The sequence below is a fragment of the Chaetura pelagica genome, unplaced genomic scaffold (assembly GCF_000747805.2).
Source record: "Chaetura pelagica isolate M959 unplaced genomic scaffold, ChaPel_1.0 scaffold76, whole genome shotgun sequence".
Lineage (NCBI taxonomy): Eukaryota > Metazoa > Chordata > Aves > Apodiformes > Apodidae > Chaetura > Chaetura pelagica.
In genome coordinates, this window is record NW_009970723.1 from 11184024 (window position 1) to 11203402 (window position 19379).

A 19379-nucleotide genomic window follows, 5' to 3' on the forward strand; every position below is an offset into this window, starting at 1 on the left:
ATCATTAAGGTCCCTTCCTACACAAACCATTCTATGATTCTCTATGATCTTGATTATAACATTCCAATATTTCCACTGCCATGTGCCAACAGTGTTATTTTTCGGTTACTTTTTGGTGAAGGATAAGGGGATTCTGGCATCCATTAGTCTGATTCTCATTTTACCTCTTATAGAACTATAGTATACCACTGTAACTATAATCTATAACCATATAGTACTATATAGTTACTGATTTTATTTGTAGAGTGGCTCCAGCCAAGCCTCTGGTGTCCATGCTGCTTTTGGCACTGAAGCACAGAAAAAAAGAGCAATGTCAGAGTAAGAGTAACAGCATAATGTGACTAGTGCCATAGTGTCAGGAGGGGGAAGTGCTGTGTGGTGCCTTGTTTTTGAAAACAGGTGGGGATTAGGTGGCTGTGGGTGGGGATACAGAGTTCAGGTTGGTTGCAGGGTACAGATTCCCACATCCACATCAACACCGACATGCTGTGTGTGCTCTGGAGCCTGACTTGCACAGCTTGACTGTTGCAACAAGAATCCATCCCAGAGGAATGGCAGCAGAATAAAACTGGTGTTAACCTCTGCTCTCTATGAAATGCAAAAGTTTCTTTACTTAAAAAAAAAAAAAAGGAAAAAACCCCTATAAAAACTTACTAACCAAGACAGTTATACAAGCAATAGTGGGTTAGAAGAAAGTAATTGGTAACATTTTAACTCTGTTTTTTTGTTTGTTTGTTTGTTTCTGTAATGGAATGTTTTGAATCTCCTGATGTTTTCCTATCAGTTTTTAACCCTTGGACTAGGACAATTTTTAATGCTAAGATTGATGCATATTTTCTTAAAATAACTGGCATCTTAATTTACAGAAAATTCTGCTGGCACTGCATATATATATATGTATATATATATATATAAAATCCTGCTTTTTCCTCAAGGGAAGAATTTTTTTGGTGATCTAGAAATTACCCATTAGAATGTGTCACAGCAGGGTTTTTGTGTTTTGTTGTTTGTGTTTAACTTGCTTGGCCTCAGAGTTGGTGGACAGAAGCAGCAAGATCTGTTCTGTGTTTCAGTACAACGGCATGTGCTTGCAAGGCCCCAGTGGCGTTCCTGGACGGGATGGAAACCCAGGAATCAACGGGATCCCCGGGACTCCTGGAATCCCAGGACGGGATGGGCTGAAGGGGGAGAAGGGCGAGTGCATGCGTGAGAGCATCGAGGAGTCCTGGACACCCAACTTCAAGCAGTGTTCATGGAGTGCACTTAATTACGGCATCGATCTTGGGAAGATAGCAGTAAGTTAGGTTTGCCTGAGGTGCTGCACAGCACCAACATCAGCAGGCTCTGGATCTGCCTCTGTGAGCTGGGTAGCACCAATTGTACAGATTTCCTACTGACCCTCTTTCAGCTCTCTTCAACTACTTGAAAGGAGATTGTAGTCAGGTGGGGACCGGGCTCTTTTTCCAGGCTACTAGCAACACGACAAGAGGGCATGGCCTCAGGCTGTGCCATGGGAGGTTTAGGTTGGATATTAGGAAGTAATTTCTCATGGAGAGGGTGATTAGACATTGGAATGGACTTCCCAGGGAAGTGGTGGAGGCACCGTTCCTGGATGTAATCAAGGAAAAGCTGAATGTGGCACTTAGTGCCATGGTCTAGCCAATGTGGTGATGTTGGTCATAGGCTGGACTTGATGATCTTAAATGTCTTTTCCAGACTTGGTGATTCTGTGATTCTGTAACATGCAAGGGTGAACCTCTCACAGGTTTCTCTACTTCACAGCCATCTCTTCTGTGTTTTGCAGCAATGTGCCATTTTCTCTTCTGTAATAGTGTTTGAAAAGAATGATGTGGCTGGTGTAAGAGTACATATAGGGAAGCACATCTGTAAGGCAGAAAGTCACACTACCAAAAGGTACCTCCCACTTGCCCAAAGTAGGGCAAGGTTTTTACCATTTCAATCATAAAGAACAGGAGTGACATATGTCTTTCATCTGTAAATTGTGCCTGTCCTTTTAGCTCCCACTTCAAAATGGTTGTTCACTGAAAGACAGATGTAGGATGCTACTGCAAAAACGATCAGCATTATTCAGGAGCAGATTAACAAGTGTTACCCAGGCTAACTCAGACAGCTTGTCCTCCACTGCAGCCCTGGAGTACAAAACTTTTAAATACAATGGTGCCAACCTAGAACAGTGGAAGAAATCCCAGGTCAATCCCAGCTGTGAAGCAATGCCCCGATTAGTTGGCGTAATTTAGCTGCTGTTGCTGTGACTAGTCTTTTGAGTAGACATTGTACCTCTTAAAAACCTAAAAATACTTATTTTTCAGTTGTGGAGCCTTTATTAGGGTTTAAACTTCTCTCTGGTAACAGAGACAGAAATTGTACCCTGCTAGCGTGCAATGACTTAAATGCAGCATTCAGATAGCTCACAGCCCTCTTCATAAACCCAAGAAGGTAACTGGGTTACCCACCTAGTAGTAGGTAGATAGACTAGACATTAGGAAAAATTTATTCACAGAAAGAGTGGTTAGACACTGGAATAGGCTGCCCAGGGAGGTGGTTGAGTGACTATCCCTGGACGTTTTTAAGGGTCGTTTGGATGTGGTGTTGGTGGATATGGTTTAGGGAAGAACTTTGTAGAGTAGGGACGATGGTTGGACTTGGTGATCCCAAGGGTCTTTTCCAACCTGAATAGTTCTATGATTCTATGATTCTACTGAACAGCAGGTATTGTCAAAATAAAATTAAGAATTTCCAGAATCCCCCTTCTCCATTACCACCTTTGAAGTGCTGTTTCTGATACGCATCTTTGCATCCTATGGTATTTACCAGCCTCTACTTTCCCCTCCCCTTCCCCCACCGAGGGAGGAGTCTAAAGAGAGGAGCCAAAACATTCTGAAAAGTTTTCAAAACCATTTTTGTCTCCTCCCAGGAATGCACCTTTACAAAGATGCGCTCCAACAGCGCCCTGCGCGTCCTCTTCAGCGGGTCGCTGCGGCTGAAGTGCAGAAGTGCTTGTTGTCAGCGCTGGTACTTCACCTTCAACGGAGCAGAATGTGCTGGACCTCTTCCTATTGAGGCCATAATATATTTAGATCAAGGCAGCCCAGAGCTGAATTCTACTATTAATATACACCGAACTTCTTCAGGTATGTATGCTAAGACTGTATGAGCAGAGACGGAGTAAAGTCAGCAGCAGATCTAGCTACCAAGTGCAGACAGAATGCAGTCTGCCAGAGGAAGTCCAAGATGGAAGAAAAAGGCAGAAGAGTGGCCAGCTAACACTTAGTACTCTGCTTTCTCACAAGTTGACTACCAATAGTAGCAGTATTAGAATTATTTATGCAGTTGTACTTTATTATCATAGTATCTTTCATCTTACTTACATCTTACAGTTCAGAAATGGAAGAGATTTATATCCAGACAGTTCTACTGATCTCTGCTACAACATGAACCAGGAGACAGTGCCATCCAGACCTAAAATACTGGTATTTGTGCATAATGCAAGACACTATTTCTGGATTTTTCTACTATAATTTCACATGTGGCACAAAAGTACCTCCAAAGTAAAAAATCCAGGAACAAAGATCAGTTGCAAAGCAAAAGGCAAATTAGCAAAGTCATTCAGCATCACAGGAGGTGACACTAGGAAGAGGGTGCTAAGGTGAAGTCCATACTCTTATCTCCTTTCTGAAGGTCAATGCTTTGAGAAACAGTTCTAAAACCGCAAGGGTTGCACTATTTTTTACGTGTTTCTGGCTATGAATACTCTTCACTTATCAGTGCTTTGAGCTGTAATTTGTTCTCAGGTTTGAACAGAGCTGAAGCACTGTGACACCAACAGCCTGGCTCTGCAAAAGGCCATTTTTCTCCCTGTACTGTATCACAACTGCATGAAATCCAGTGTCTAGAGCCATGGAATGTTTTTTTTTTTAGTAGTAGTACCCACCTGTCTTCATTAACCCACCTCCAACTAGTGGTGCTAGTGGGAGAAAAAAAGGGCAATAAAATTGGAACTTCATACAGAAGCAATGAATTAGAGGTGGAAAAAGATGACAGGGTGGCCATCACCCTTGTAGGACTTAGCTGTGGAAGTTGGGAATGGCTGTGTCCTTGTCTGCCCTCCCCATCATTGCTAAAGACAGGGGGTTGGGACTAAAGCCCTACCCCAGCTACCAGTTTGTGATTTTGGACATTTAAAGAAGCAGGGATACCTCCCATTTAACCATCCTGTGGATTGTGATCTACTTCAGGTAATGCACCAGACATCAAGAAGCAGCAGGGATAAAGGCAGCATGTGACTCTGTAACCTGTGCTGCCACATCCCTGAGTAACAGCTTTTACTTCTAAAAATGCTGTTCAGCTTTAACTAAATAGCTTGAGCCTGCAGTGAACTGCTATTCTCAAGTACTTGTGTCTATGAAATTCAAAGCAGTTGTGTCTGCCAAGGTAACCTGATTTTTGTCTTTAACCAGTGGAAGGTCTGTGTGAAGGGATCAATGCTGGCTTGGTGGATATTGCCATCTGGGTAGGGACTTGCTCAGATTATCCACGGGGAGATGCTTCTACTGGATGGAATTCAGTCTCCCGGATCATCATCGAAGAACTGCCAAAATAACTTTCCCTCCCTTTTTATAATCTCTCCTTATTTTTTATTTTATTTTGTACAACTTTCTTAAGAATTTAATTCTATAGAGTTGGATGCAATATTTGACTGAAAGACACCAAAGTCTTGCATCTGTAGTCTTTGTCTAGCCTTTTTTTGCACATTGCAGAGGCTTTTTATAATAATCATTTTATAATATAAATATAAAAACCCAATGTAAGTAATTTTTAAATTCCTTGACATATGAAAATATACCACCACCATTTTAAGAATTAACTGTAACTTTTTGTATCAAATAAATAAGACCTTTTTCACAAAAAAACTTTTGGCTACTTTATTGATCACCAAACTGTTTAAAGTACTTTACATGGTGTTACAATACATAATTTTTTTAGAAGATTTCATAGAAAGTTCTAAGAAGTTAAACTCAGGTTGTGGCTTTACTCTTCAGAAAACACATGTAACATTTACTTCTGTGAACATGACTACACAATAGGATGCTCTGTTTTTAGTCTTAAGGCTCTCAACAAACTCCTGGTGACTTAACTGTGACCTAGATCATGTCATAAGCATTAAATACCTAGTTCTGAATAACTAAATAAAAATAAACTATCTAAGCTCTCCTTCCCTCCTCTGCCTTTTCGTAAGTCTGGATTTCATTATAAACATTTATTATTTATCTCCACTATTTGCTTGCAGAAACAAAATAATCTTATGGCTACAGGTTAAATTTCATTGCTGTGATAAAAAAAATTCTCCTAAATTTAACCTTTCAGATATATACAATCACTTTGGTGTTAATTGAAAGCTAGATATATTAAATAATTTGGAAGATAGATAAGTAAGGCAAGTTGAAATGCCTTGGCTTTCAAAATGTACTGGTAAAATGAAAGAAGTTCTGGACCCCTCACTACAAGAAGGACATTGAGGTGCTGGAGCATGTTCAGAGAAATACTGGTTGGTGAAGTTGGTGAAGGGTCTAGAGAAGTCATACAAGGAGTGGCTGGAACGGAATCAAAGTTACCTGGCTATCAAGGTTGGAAAGAGGGTTCATGACAGTTCTGTCTGCAGCTCTTAGAGCCAAGTAGTTTTGTTCAGCTGGTAAACCTGCTTTAATGCAGAAGATGTGAAATACTATGAGATATAGCTAAATAGTGTCACTTAAAAACATGCTGAAAATTGTCGGATGTTTGAGCATTTCAGAGGGATTTTTAATTAGCTTTTGAGTAAGAGTTCAAATGCTGTTAAATGTGTAGGAGGTTATTTTGTTGCTGGCAACACCCAGGGAACAGGTTGAATTGGTAGTTTTTTTAAATTTCTTATTCTGATGCCAGTTGCCATGGTTTGACTGGATAAAACCATTCCACAGCAACATTGAAGCATATCAAATTATATATTTTTTTAAAAAAAATATTTTAATTTTAATTTAAAAACAGTGCACTGCAGCAGCAAAGAAAGCCAACAGGATGCTGGGCTGCATTAACAAGGGCAACACCAGCAGAGATAAAGAAGCCATCATCCCGCTCTACTTGGTGCTTGTCAGACCACACGTGGAGCCCTGAGTTCAGTTCTGGTCCCTGCTCTACAAAAAGGATGCAGACAGGCTGGAAAGGGTCCAGAGAAGGGCCACGAGAAGAGCAGAGGCGTGGCGCCCCTGCCATATGAGGAGAAGCTGAGAAAACCGGGTTTGTTCAGCTGGAAGAAGAGAAGGCTTCAGGGAGACCTTATTACAATGTTCCAGTACTTAAAGGGTGGCTACCAAGAAGATGGAGACTCCCTATTTACAATGAGTCACACAGAAAAGACAAGGGGTAATGGCCACCAGTTGCTTCTGGGGAGATTCTGATTGGACACAAGAGGTAAATTTTTCACCATGAGGACAGTCAAACATTGGAATAGTCTCCCAAGGGAAGTGGCAGATTCCCCCCATTGGACAGTTTAATGTTTCAGCTTGACAGGGTGCTGAACCATCATATAAACTACAGTAGTACCTAGACAGAAAAGACAAGGGGTAATGGCCACCAGTTGCTTCTGGGGAGATTCTGATTGGACACAAGAGGTAAATTTTTCACCATGAGGACAGTCAAACATTGGAATAGTCTCCCAAGGGAAGTGGCAGATTCCCCCCATTGGACAGTTTAATGTTTCAGCTTGACAGGGTGCTGAACCATCATATAAACTACAGTAGTACCTAGAAAGGCTTGACCAGATAATCCTTGAGGTCCCTTCCAACCTGGCATTCCGATTGGTATTCTATGATTCTATGAAAATATTTTCTTCCAAATTCAACAAGTGATATACTAAAACATTTTTTTAAATTATAGATTCTAAAGAGAAGCAAGAGTTATGTTTATACTACAAAATCAATCTTGCATTCATGAAATAAAAAAAAAACAAACAACAAGAAAAAGCATGTACAACATGCAGAAATATACACTCTTCCAAGACATTAAAAGGAAAAACATTAGATCCAAGGAATTTTTTTCAACTATTAATGATTAAATCTCAGCTGGGGTTATACAATTTTCCCCAGGCATCTCTCAGATTGGTCGCTCCTCTCTGCAGCTTTTACTGGGAATGCTAGGGGAACCAGCAGTTAGGAGAGCTCCCAGGCTTCCCTGGCTGCAAGCTGGTTTGTGATGCTGCTGTGAGCCAGCAAATTATACAGCTGGCAGTTTGTCTCTGAAGAACTGTACTGCTTTCATTGGCTTGGATGATGGCTTCTAAGGTATCTGAACACAAACAAGTTACTATGAGCTATGGTGTGAATTTACAGGATGTCAGTTAACATACAGTAACTGATTGTGTAAATGCTTGAAGGCTGTCTGCATTTTTCCTGGAGCACAAGTAAACTGTTCTGGGCCCAGAGCACACTAACCCAGGGTAGTAAGTGCACAACTTCTATTCTTTTCTTATGATTTATTCATATGTCTTCAGAATATTTTTTGGACCCTGCGTGGCAGAGTTAAGTCTTCCATCGTGGGAATTCATTCTGCATACTAGAAAACACACAAAATCAAGTAAACACTCTACAAAGGCAAAAGAAGGAGCTGTTAGGAATCTGGACAGTAATTTGCATGGTAAATTTCCAGTAAGTTTATCTTCAGTTAAATACACATGGAAACTTTTATTAAAAAAACCCCAACAACACAACAAAGCCAGCCACAATGGTCACATGACCTTTTCAGATGAGATTTATCAACTGTATCATTAGAAAGGATGGGATTGTGGAGGAAAAATACACACAAGATAATAGAGGACTGGAAGTATAAGCTCAGTAGAATCTACTTACACAAACCTAACTGCCTCTACTAATTCATCCCTGAGGCCAGCACGGTTTTTCACTAGTTCAGTGGGTACAGTGGAAAGAAGACAGCTGGAAAATCAGCAATAGGACATCAACAGCACATTAAAGTCCTTGAATATTGATTTGAATACATTGTTTAAGAGACAGAAACATCTGGAAAGCAGAGACAATGAACTCAGGCGAAAGAAAAAGGAGCTTTTACAGCGAGGAAACAGGAGGAGACAGTTGGAATCCAAAATTGGTGTGAAATATGATAGTTTAAGACAGTTGGAACAAGAAGCTATCAATCTAGGGGAAGAATCTCAAAAGGCAGCTGTAAAGATCAAAAAAATAATATCCAAAAAGCAAGATTTGCTACTGAATTAATTCATCTCATGAACTGCATTTCACTGAACATCGTCAAAGCAGATTTGGCTCTTCACAGCATTAGAGTGGCTGCTGGGAACAGACTAGAATCAGCATATAATGAAATGAGTGAACAGCTAAGAGCTGCAGAGCAACAACTTTGTGAACTGGATGATGGGAAGCAAGTTCTTATAGAGAACTGCAAGGATTTGCTGAATAAAGCTCAACAAGTGTGCAAACTGGGACCAGAAGAACATCTTCCAAAAGAATTTCAAACTGCTTTTCAGGATCTTCTAAACATGCTGGAGGAAACTAATGGAAAAGTGAATTAGATAAATATAAGCAAAACATTGCACGTCAAAGAAAATTGGCTAAACTCCCTGAAAAAGCTAGGAGAGCAAATTAATGAGAAGTTCAGTAACTTTTTTAGTTCTATGCAGTGTTTTGGTAAAGTTGGTCTTCATGTGGAAAATGAGGAGTATGACAAGTATGGGATTTGCATTAGAGTGACATTCTACAGCAGCACTGAACTTCATGAACTGACCTTCATGAACTGACTCCATATCATCAGAGTGGAGGTGTGAAGTGCTTCCACTGTGTTGTACCTGATGGTCTACAGGAACTCAAGAGATGTACTTTCAGGGTTGTAGATTAAATAAATTGGGGAATCGATTCAATAAATGAGGAGAAAGTGCAAATTATTAATAAAGTTTAGTATACACAAAATGTGGTACATAGTAACAGAATAAACAGAAACAAGGAAGTGGATTGCTGAATTAAGATTTAAGAATATTGAGCTGTTTCTGTGGTCTTACAGATTGTAACTTATAATTGAAACCATTTCCCTAATATGTTCAATTTTTATTAAAAAATTATCAAAATTATTTCTGCTTTCAGTTAGTCTTTTGTTAAACAGAAAACTTCCCCAAGTGATTATTCAGGTGTTTTGCTGGACAGCATTCTCCGCTCCTTACAAAACTGATCGCTTCCCCCTTACCTGTTGAATAATCTTTGCTAACTTACTTCCTCCTTGGTTAAATGATACTTTCTAGGTACTTCTTAATACCCACTTATTAACGGCAGAAGGCAGATGTTATAGCCTGTAATGTATTTTCTTAAAGAACCAAAAAACATCTACAACAAACTGGTATCTCCAAAAAGTACATACTCTTAACAGCAACTACTGGCATGCCAATAAACATCCTTGTTGTTCAAATTTATTGAGATGTACTATAACGTAGTTTATCACTAAGTTAGCAATCAATATACTCTTACATTCCTTTCTTCAGATTAAATCAGAAAACATTAACGGATTGGTTTGTTTTTTTTAAATGAAGTCCCATGCACAATATCTTTTTGACTACTTATGCATATTTTTTTTTTACAGAGAATGTTATTGAAAATAAACAGGGTCATATTCACTGCTAAAGTGACTTGAAAAGTGCATCACTATGGGATTGCTAGAAAAAAACCCATTTTAAAAATGTAGGCCTACTTTCAAATATGCCTTTACTTTGTAATATTTGGTCAGATGTATTAGTAATGGAGGCAGAATCTCTTCAGAGAAACAGAGAGCAGGCAAAGGAGAGAGAGAAAATTAAGTCAGTGGGCAGCAATGCACACAACAGACACTTGGGTCTGCTGCTAAACACAAGCCTAAAACCACAATGCAAGTCCTGGTATGAGACGAGAACTGGGTTTCATCAGATTGGCAGCTATTCAAACCCAAGAATGGACAGCTGTTTTACAAAACAGTTTGAGTCTCCAAATGCACCCCACTGAGGCAGCAGTTCTGTGTTGGATGAGCAATGGAATGTGGAACATTCCATATCCTAAAATCTGACAAATACCAGAGAGGTGGATACAGAAGACACTGTTGTAAACAACTATATACATACTTTCTTAACGAGACTCAGATAAAGATTTAGGAAAGTTTTAACAGACCCCAGAGCTGCTTTTAGATGAAGTTTTCACTTCTGTAGGAGTAGAATCTGACCAACTATTGAGACTTGTCAATGCAAATTAGTCCATCATTCCAGGCAGGCCAGGATGAACTGGATTGCTACCCAGCTGCATTCACGCAGTCACAGTGCTATTATTTCATAGTTGCAAAAGCATCTCTTCCAAGCAGACACAGCTGACAGAGAGAAAGGCAGCAATGCAGAAACATTCAGCAGAAGAGATGTTGGCAGGGCTTTACTATGTCCAGACTTTTTCCTCAAAACACTAGATCAATTCACAGTGTCAAAAAAGACCACTCTCCAGATCATAAATATAAAAAATAGATTCCTTATGAACACACGCTTGTACCTTTAACTATTTTCTTTTCTAAAACCAAGTAAAAAACTAGACACATTTTCATAAACAACAAAGGTAATACAGCAGGCGGGAGTCACTCTGATCACATTGGGGATAACTCCTTTGTAAAATCCATGAATACCTTCTTTCCTGTAAAGACAGAGAAAAACATTTAGTTTTACTTAATGTATTTTAATGGAAATCAGACATAAAACAAAGCCTGGCATTTTTTTTCTTGCACTGAGAGAGGTACTTCAGCTCAGGAGTAACAATTTCAGAAGAATTTCTCACTACAGTGTCAAAAGATGTAAAATCCTGACCTATCATTTCCCAGAGAGATGAGTGTTCTGTAGATCAGTTACTTAGCCAAGGGTTTAGGTGGTTTTGTGTGGGGGATTTTTGTGGGTTTGAGGTTTTTTTTGGTATTGTCTAAGTAGGAGGCAATTTTTTTTCTTCATGCCACAAAAGCTGGTTAAAATAAATTCAAATATCTGCAGCCTGTTCCAAAAAGTGTTTACAGATTTAATCTCACTGAAGCCAACAGAGCTGAAAGGCTTGGTAGTTTTGGGTCTTGTAACATCAAGTGAGCTGAGGATGAAGAAAGCTAAGGAAAGGCAGCATTTATTTCCAGAGAATTAAAGCACCTATGCCAGAATTTTTATTCCACTGGCCAAGAATCTAAATTCTTCCAGCTTGAACCAAGAGTATTAATGTTAAAAAGTTTCCAAGACTATTAGTCTCAGCTCCGTATTGTCCAGCGTCATAGGAACCTAGGACACCTGGAGCAAGGACTACATCTAACACAGATCCTAGAAAATGCTTGGGTGTGATTTACACTTCCCTCTCTAGGGACCTCGGTTGCATTTGTTTCATACTGAGTACAGCAGTGGCCCCACAATGGCTGCATCCATTCATACTTTATCAGAACTAATAAACCTTTCTATAGACTGCAGCCTGAAGAGCACAGTGCTGAGGTACCAGAGCTATTTTTGCTTTGACCTGGCTTCAGCTGGAATGGCTGTACTGCCTCTGAGCAACTATGGATATGTGTGAGGTAACAGTTCTACAGGAAGCTGGGACTAGACTACAAATTCAGCAAGGCTGCAGGGTAACCCAGGGACATCAGTATAAATGGCTCTGGCTCTCTTCTTCCTGCCAGAATCTGGATTAGCCACAGCTCCCAGCAGCACAACCCTCCTGTCACAGGTGATAAACTAAAGCAGTTCAAAGAATCATTTTGGTTGGACAAGACCTTTAAGATCACTGAATCAACCAGTTCAAGTGAGACTGCACTAAGAGCCCCAAAACAGCCAACTCAACGTTTATTTTATAAACTATAAGTGGTATTTGTTGGGGAAGTGAGAAGGGTGACAGAATAAATAACAGAAGTCTGCAGGCTAACCTTGACCCTCTCCTATCTCCTCTTCTGTCCTTAGACCATTGCTATTAGTGGCATCCTGCACGAAATTATTTTGTACAGCTACCATTTTATTTGCTCTGAGCTCTGTTGATTCTGCAAGTCAGCAGCATGAAAGCCAGTAAACACAATTTTGATTCTGTAAGACTCACTTTTCAAGATATAAGCTTTTATCTCTGCATGCCTACCTCCATGTCCTGTGGATCACATCCAACACACCAGAATACGTATTATGCTGATCTTGAAGACGAGCTCGCACAACTTGATAGGGATATGTTGCTGACACAGCAAATATTTTGGATACAGCTGCCATCATTATGTATTCCACAGTGTTCTAAAAAAAACAAAAAATACAAGGCTTGCCTTAGTAATGGATTAAATTTGCCTATTTTCCAAAATCGTACTTGACTTTTAAGTGTTGAGATAAATAATACTTCAGGGTTTTTTCCCTTTATAGTACCCACAGTTTAAAAAATGGCAATGACAGAGTTACAGGTAGTTCATTGTAAAATGTGTGTTGCACCCTCTCACTCCTGCCAAAGTAGTTAAAAAGTTACTACCTCTGCCCAACTTGCACCTGTTGGCAAAGTTTTCCATGTAATTGTGTAAGACCTCCACTTGTGGTTCCACAAAGACAAAACAACATTCTCCCTCTGAAACTCTCAAAATACTTGCCAAGATAAGCAGCTGGATTCCCTACAAAAAACCAGCACTAACCAACTGCTTTTTTAAAAAGTGAAAAAGCATAATTTCCTTCTATATATTCTATATTCCAATTAATATTGTAAAATTTGGCTGTTCTATGACGTATACGAATGGAATAAAATTCCATTTGTTTACAGGCCACGTCACATTTTTTTTTTCTCAATAATCTTACCAGTTTTGTATCTGATACTCTGTTTCTATAGGTGTTGTATCTCAGTTTCAAATCCTCATATGCCATGAACTGCAGTGCTCCATGTGATGTTCCAAACAAACCAGGCACAAATCCCTAAAAAAACATTAATAAAACAAGGTTAAACAGCAACCCACAAAAACAATACAACCTGACAGTGCTCAGCTTACACACAGAGATTTGTCCACCATTATTTATAAATTGTGATAACACACATTTACTGTGCAGCATGACTCAAAGCCCATTCTGGGCTGGTGTTCTTGCTAGCAGGCATCACACTAAAGTGTAATAAATGTTACTTTTCTCCAAATGACAGGCAGGCTGAAGACACATCATTGAGTGAGCCAGATGAACCAAGTGGCCTGGGGACTCTAGCTCACAAAACACAAGCACAGGTCTTAAAAAGCTGGTAACACGGATCAGCATGATCCAGCTGCAGCCTTGCAAATCTGCTGCCTGGCTCCTGCCCATGTCCAGATACTGGCACTAAGCTGTTTGGTTCCCACCTGAGATTGGTAAGGCAATGACAGAAGCTGATGCCTCTTCAGGAGCAGAGGTACAAAAAAATTCTTGTGGTCAAGTCCTGGACATAGGGGGGAGGTGTGTGTACAGAAACATGTACCTGCAGTACATACACATTTTTATATAAAGTGCAGAGCAAAAAGTTGAAGGGCACAGATGGAAAGCTCATACTTACAGATCATTTACATTAAATAAATAAATCTAAGATTTGGATCAATATGAGTGCATTCCTCACCCTGCTCAGATAGTATCGCAAGGCAGCTGAATAAAGGTGACCAAATGTGTAACAAGGAAATCTGGGAAACGTTCTCTATTTGTAAGAGGCAGTAATGGTAAGAATATAACACAAAACTATACAGAAACCTTTTATTTCAAACAAGTTGAAGAGAAGGGGGAAAACAGGCATTTTCTGAAGTGTCTGGAGTTCCTCCAGGAGCAGGACTCGAGAGAATTGAAAATGAGCTACAGTTGCATGGGTTCTGAGAAACACTAATTTTCTTTTTGAAGAGCTGGTCACTTAACTGGAAAAATATAAATAAATGGGGGATTAATCATCTTGGCCAGAAATTACTCAAAGGACCCAAAAGCTTGCTGAAAATTGTTGCAAGGGGAAAAAGGGCTCAAAGAACCAAAATGTCTCAAAAAATACTGGTATCAAACAGTTCCATGTTATTTCCCATGATTTATTCAGGTAAGATAGAAGATTTAAAAGATGTGTCTGGACACAGACCACTCTATTAAACTAAATACTAAGAACCTGGAGAAGGAGAAGAAAAAGAGAAGCGATCCTGGTAGAAGTTCATTGGAATGTCTATAATCTAAGAGGACAAATTAATACATTACTTCATAAACTCCCAACTTGCAGAAAAAAACCACAAACCTAAAACAATAGCAGGCACTAAAATTGCACTGAGCTTCTATCACTTCTGAGATTAGCTCTCTGGATGCTATAGATTTCTTAAGTTTACAATATTACAGTCATTCAGGAAGTAATGTTTAGGATCTCTTCAATAATGGGGATGAATTTCTCCGCAAGGGAAAAAAAAATGGTCATGAACTGATCATCAGTGACCGTGAACTGACAAAATGCTTTAAGGTAAAAGCCCCAGGAAAAAAACCCAAACACTTTCTCAAACAAGGATGAGTGGAATTAATCTAAACATCTATATTTTGTCAACTATGAGCATAACAGAATTTTGTCAACTTTGAACTCAAAGGGCTACAACAGAGGGAAAAGGCGAACTTCAGTTTTCAGAAATCCTGGATTAGAAAAGAAAACTAACCAGTAATATAAAAACAGAAGAGGAAGAAAGGAAAAAAGTCAAAATTATTGAAAATACCAAAGAAAAAATGATCTGGGTCAGCAGAACAAGGGACAGTATACAATTTATCTATAATGAAAAAATAAAAAAGCTTCAAAAATATTTGCACATTAAAAGTCAGAGGAAATAACTGCTCTCTACATGGAATGAATTAGAATGATGTATTTATATCATAGGAGAATGAGGTAATCTTTTCCCCACCAACAACAGAAGAATGTGAAACAACATCTAAGAGTGCTAAACCCTTAAATTTAAGCCAGCAGATTTGGGTAACTTGCACCCAAGAGTCCTAAAGCATCTGCTTATGATATTTGCTAAATGAGTACCAGGACGCTCTAAGTGTTGTGCTGATGGAAAAAGCTTTCAAAGACTGAAGAACCTTTACTGTTCAGCCAATATTAAAAAATGCAAGAAGGGAGTAAGGCCAACGGACCTCAGTAAAATAAGAGCTGACCCAGGCTTCTACTTTATGAATTTTGTTTTTTTAACTTTATTATTTAAGCATATTTTTGTAATGAGGGCTTGACAGGGTAAATGGCTGCTTACAGAAGTCCTGTTTGAATTCTCTTTTGGAGAACTAGAACAGTAGAATTAAAGACATAATTAAAAATGTAAATGCTAAAGTATATAATTCTGATCAGTAGACAATGGGAAAAAGATGGTAAAGCTGGCATAAACAACCCTAAGTGCCAAAGATCGCCCATCATCATGAAAGGGAACATAGCTGGGCAAGGGAACATAGGCAAATGTGTATAGTGTAAAGCCAATGCAGTTAAGCTTGGTGATGCAGCACTTACATTGCTGCCTGAAGTGCTGGAGAGAGGTCCTGCCTCTGCTACATGTTTTGAAAGAGTGCAGCACCTTGTAATCTGTTTAGTGTCTTCATTTGTGTGTGTGTGTGTGCCAAAGACCTGCATCAAAGTGCCCTGCTCTAACGTGCAGAAAGACACTGACTTGTCTTGACTCCTTCCTGGTGAAAGATGATACCATCTTTTATGTGAAAGTTACTTACACTTCTATCTCTCTGTAGAATCTGGGACTAAAGTTGAAGTCAAGATGGCCAAATCTCAGTGGATTTTGCTACATGCAAACACAAAGACATAGAAAATTGCTTATCTTATTAACCGCACATTTGCAAGAAGGAAAATAGCACAAGCACAGCAAAATAAAGAGAACTAAGTGCCTTAGACATTAATAAACTGGAAAAATACTTTATCCCTAGACTACTGAACCTTACCTTCCAAAGGTGAGATGACAATATAGAAGTGTCCAATGTATTTATTTCACTTGGTAACAAGCACACATTACTGCTAGGGTTTTTGTTGCTGTTGTTAGCATACAGCATTACTATTCTCAGACTATACAACTTCCCTTAATCTCCTTACATTTTCCGCACTCCCTGTTTATATTACTGCTGAACATTAAGGATTGATTTCTTTCTATTTGCTGCCTCTACATCATCACTGAGAGAGAATGAAACTGAAAACACAAATCCAGAAGCATGGAGGCCAAGAAGAATGTTAGTTGCATCCCTGATTGATGTTTTAGTAGTCAGTTACTCTGGGTTAGACGTCTAACAGTTTCCCAGGTGCTCAGAGATACTTTATGTTTTTCAGAAAGTCAATTCTTGTAATCATACAACTATTATACAAAGTTTGGTCTCTCCTGCCTTCCACTTGAAAAGAACCATGAAGATGGTTGCATGACATTCAACTTTATGGCAAAATAATTTTTAGAGTGCATATCTCCAACAGATCTATCTATAGGTGTGTTCAAATTACATAACCCCAAGCTGTTTTTTTCCTCAGTCTAGTGTGTAGCAGAACAGGTTTGTCCCCAGTCATCTGGGAGATGGAGACCAAAGGACAAAGCCTACTGGGTGAAGGATGGGAATATCACTGACTAGATGATTACTTGGATAATCAGTGAAGGAAAGGCTCCTATCTTTTCAAGAGCAGGCCAAGTTCAAGAACAAGTTTACAAGGAACCCAGCTTCAGATAAACTTCAGTTTAATAAACAATACCCAACAGAAAAAAAAAAGACAGCTTTGATCCCTGCTAGAAAGATCGATACACCCTGACATTTCTACTCTTATACCCCAAAGGACTGAAAGGAATTGCTCAGGCCAGTAACAGCATCTTGTGCAAAAGAGAGATACAAATGGAATTGCTTGGACAGAAATACCACTCTTTAGAAGACTAATGTCAAATTAATCAGAAAGAAACTATTTCCAGATTTGCAACTTGTAGTGGTATTCTCTGAGATAAACTTATCTGCTATGAGGAACTATAACTGAAATTAAGATTATGAGGAAAAAGAAGACATTCATATGCACTTCAGCCATCAAATTTCAAATAAAACAAGTAAGGGAAAAGATGAAAACTCTCCCAAAACCACAAAATGGTAGAAAAGTATTGACAAGTTAAAGGGCCACCTGAAGAGGTGCCTTTTTCCCCAGTACAGAGAAGGCTGAGAAAACTGACATTGAATGAAAGTTGTTCAGTGTCCAAAGTTCGCTTTCTTTGTTCATTTAACCAAGTAATTTGCTTTTTCAAAGGAAGTACTTGGTTTAATTCTCCACTTGCAGATAAACACTACAAAAAAGTGGCTAGTGTGTGGCTACACGCATGAATAACCTGAAGAGTAATTCAATGGAAGGACAACTTAAACCCTAACAGATGCAAGAAATTAGAACTTATCTACATGGAACAGAGAAGACATCCAGGCAGGCAAAGCAGAAATCCTGACAATTTCATTTTAGGAATAAGAAAGATGCCTTGCTCTTGTAGTCAGAATTTGGCATTCATTATTATGTGGAATTACTAGTCTTTCAGCATAGAACCGTTCTACTTTTCACTGCAAACAAAAGGAGTTAATGTTCAGTAACCAGGATTATTCCTAAGCGAGAGTGTTCTTGCTCTATAGTATTACTTGCAGGAGAAGAGCCAGACTGAACTACAATAGCTTTCTTCACACCTTCCAGGCACCACTGAATGCATCTTGATGTCATGGCCTGAAGAAAGGAGGAGGCAAAAAGTCCAAATCCAGTTGCCATCTGTTTCCCTAAATTAAACAGAAAAAACCCCACATATATGCAGACCATATTTAGAAGTCAGTAAGTGTTACGGATCTAGAGATGACTGATAGCTAGAGGGAAAACGAGGAGTTGTAAAACTCCACTGTGGAAGAAAAAATTAGCAACTACTTTAGTCATATGTTATATTCCATGAGATGTCAGAAAGACAGAGACAAGGGATGAAATGGAAAAATGCACTAGCAGCAAGATAGACTATGCTATTGCTGCCCTCCTTATGCAAATCTAATTATAGGAAGACTCCATAAAATCAAAAAGCAGCTTGTAGTTTACTCTCATTTTAGCATTACCATCAAATATAAGATGGCTTAGCCATAAAGCTTGCATTCTGTTGTTCAACGATTTCCTGTATTTTAACAGTGTAATAGTTTTTCTTTTGATTAAGTCTTTTCTTTGCAGCTCTTCACTGGGTAAGAAGACTCAGAATAGAAGTAAGTGAGCTAATACAAAAAAATGCCCTGCATATTTTTTGTAGATAAGTATTTACAAATCTCACCATGTTACTGAGCAGTGCCAGCCAAACCTGGAATTTTTTGCAATTCTGATTACCTTATATAAGCCACGTATGCCCTCCAACTTGTAGATCTTTATAAGAGCATCAAACATTCCTCTGTATTGCCGCTTTGATGGATCAACACCAGCATTATACTGCAGCACAAGCCGTGTCTTCGTTACCCATATTGGGTTTGTAATACAGAGAGTCATGGCTCCTGAGAACAGATGGAAGTTAGACTGGTGGTTATGCCAGCTCCAAAGCTTGTCTCACTTTGTTCAGCCCAGTGTAAACCAGGCTTCTACAATGACAAAACTACTTATCCTACAATAGTACTCATATTACTTAAAACAGGTGAAGTTTTATGCCCACCATCTTTCCCTCTCTCTCCCTTCAAAGCTCACAGCTGAGCCAAACCTACTCCTGCTGAGAATACTTCTGCAGAGCATACGACTTTTTGCATAGCCCTAGTACATCCTTGTCTATGGTTAGTGGTTAGGGTGAACCAAAAACCAGACAACAGAATTAGTCTCTGTTACCCCCCTCCACCCTCCCGAAGGAAGATAAAAGGGGAATAAGAAAGAGAGAATGGGAGGTTGGAAATTACAACTGGAACACATTTACTGGAACAGGGAAAGGGCAGTAACACGTGGGGTGAGGAAGAGATAAAAAGAGTGTGAGAAAAAGGGGCTGGGCTTCTGGGTCCCCTGGTAGGAAGCAGGAGGGAATAGTGGCCCCTCTCTGTTCCACCCCTCCCAGATCCTTCAGGGTCCTATAGGACTCACTATCAGTAGTGAAAATAAGCAGGGCCCACTTAAACCATAACAATCCCCTATTTTGCCTTAACTTTCCTCAGTCAGTAATAATCTATAGCAGATAGATACTGAATTTCTTATTGTACTGCTGATTATCCAAGTAATTTTTTAGTTATAAAATTGTTCAAAATTTAACGGACACCTCAGTCATGAGAAATTTGCCCAACACTGACAGGTTAATAGAAGCAACCTGTTACAGCTTTATTGGCTATTGAAAATACAGTTTTAAAATAACTTATTACTATTTGTCACATCAAACAA

The 19379-nt window shown here is 39.2% G+C and overlaps 2 protein-coding genes across 2 annotated transcripts in view; one reads left to right on the forward strand and one right to left on the reverse strand.

Annotated features, from left to right (window-relative positions):
- The first annotated feature begins 1076 nt into the window (after window positions 1-1076).
- Window positions 1077-4931, forward strand: CTHRC1 (collagen triple helix repeat containing 1). The gene is made up of 3 exons (XM_010006465.1): window positions 1077-1295; window positions 2936-3152; window positions 4479-4931. The coding sequence occupies exons 1-3, from the start codon at window positions 1083-1085 to the stop codon at window positions 4619-4621; spliced, it is 573 nt and encodes a 190-aa protein (XP_010004767.1). The 5' UTR covers window positions 1077-1082; the 3' UTR covers window positions 4622-4931.
- Window positions 4932-10573: 5642 nt separating this feature from the next.
- Window positions 10574-19379, reverse strand: part of SLC25A32 (solute carrier family 25 (mitochondrial folate carrier), member 32) — a 13665-nt gene continuing 4859 nt past the window's right edge. The window contains exons 5-8 of the mRNA XM_010006529.1: window positions 18360-18520; window positions 12854-12967; window positions 12165-12310; window positions 10574-10709 (exon numbers count right to left, since the gene is read on the reverse strand). Of these exons, the coding sequence (XP_010004831.1) occupies window positions 10574-10709; window positions 12165-12310; window positions 12854-12967; window positions 18360-18520 (557 nt within the window). The remainder of the gene's footprint in view (window positions 10710-12164; window positions 12311-12853; window positions 12968-18359; window positions 18521-19379) is intronic.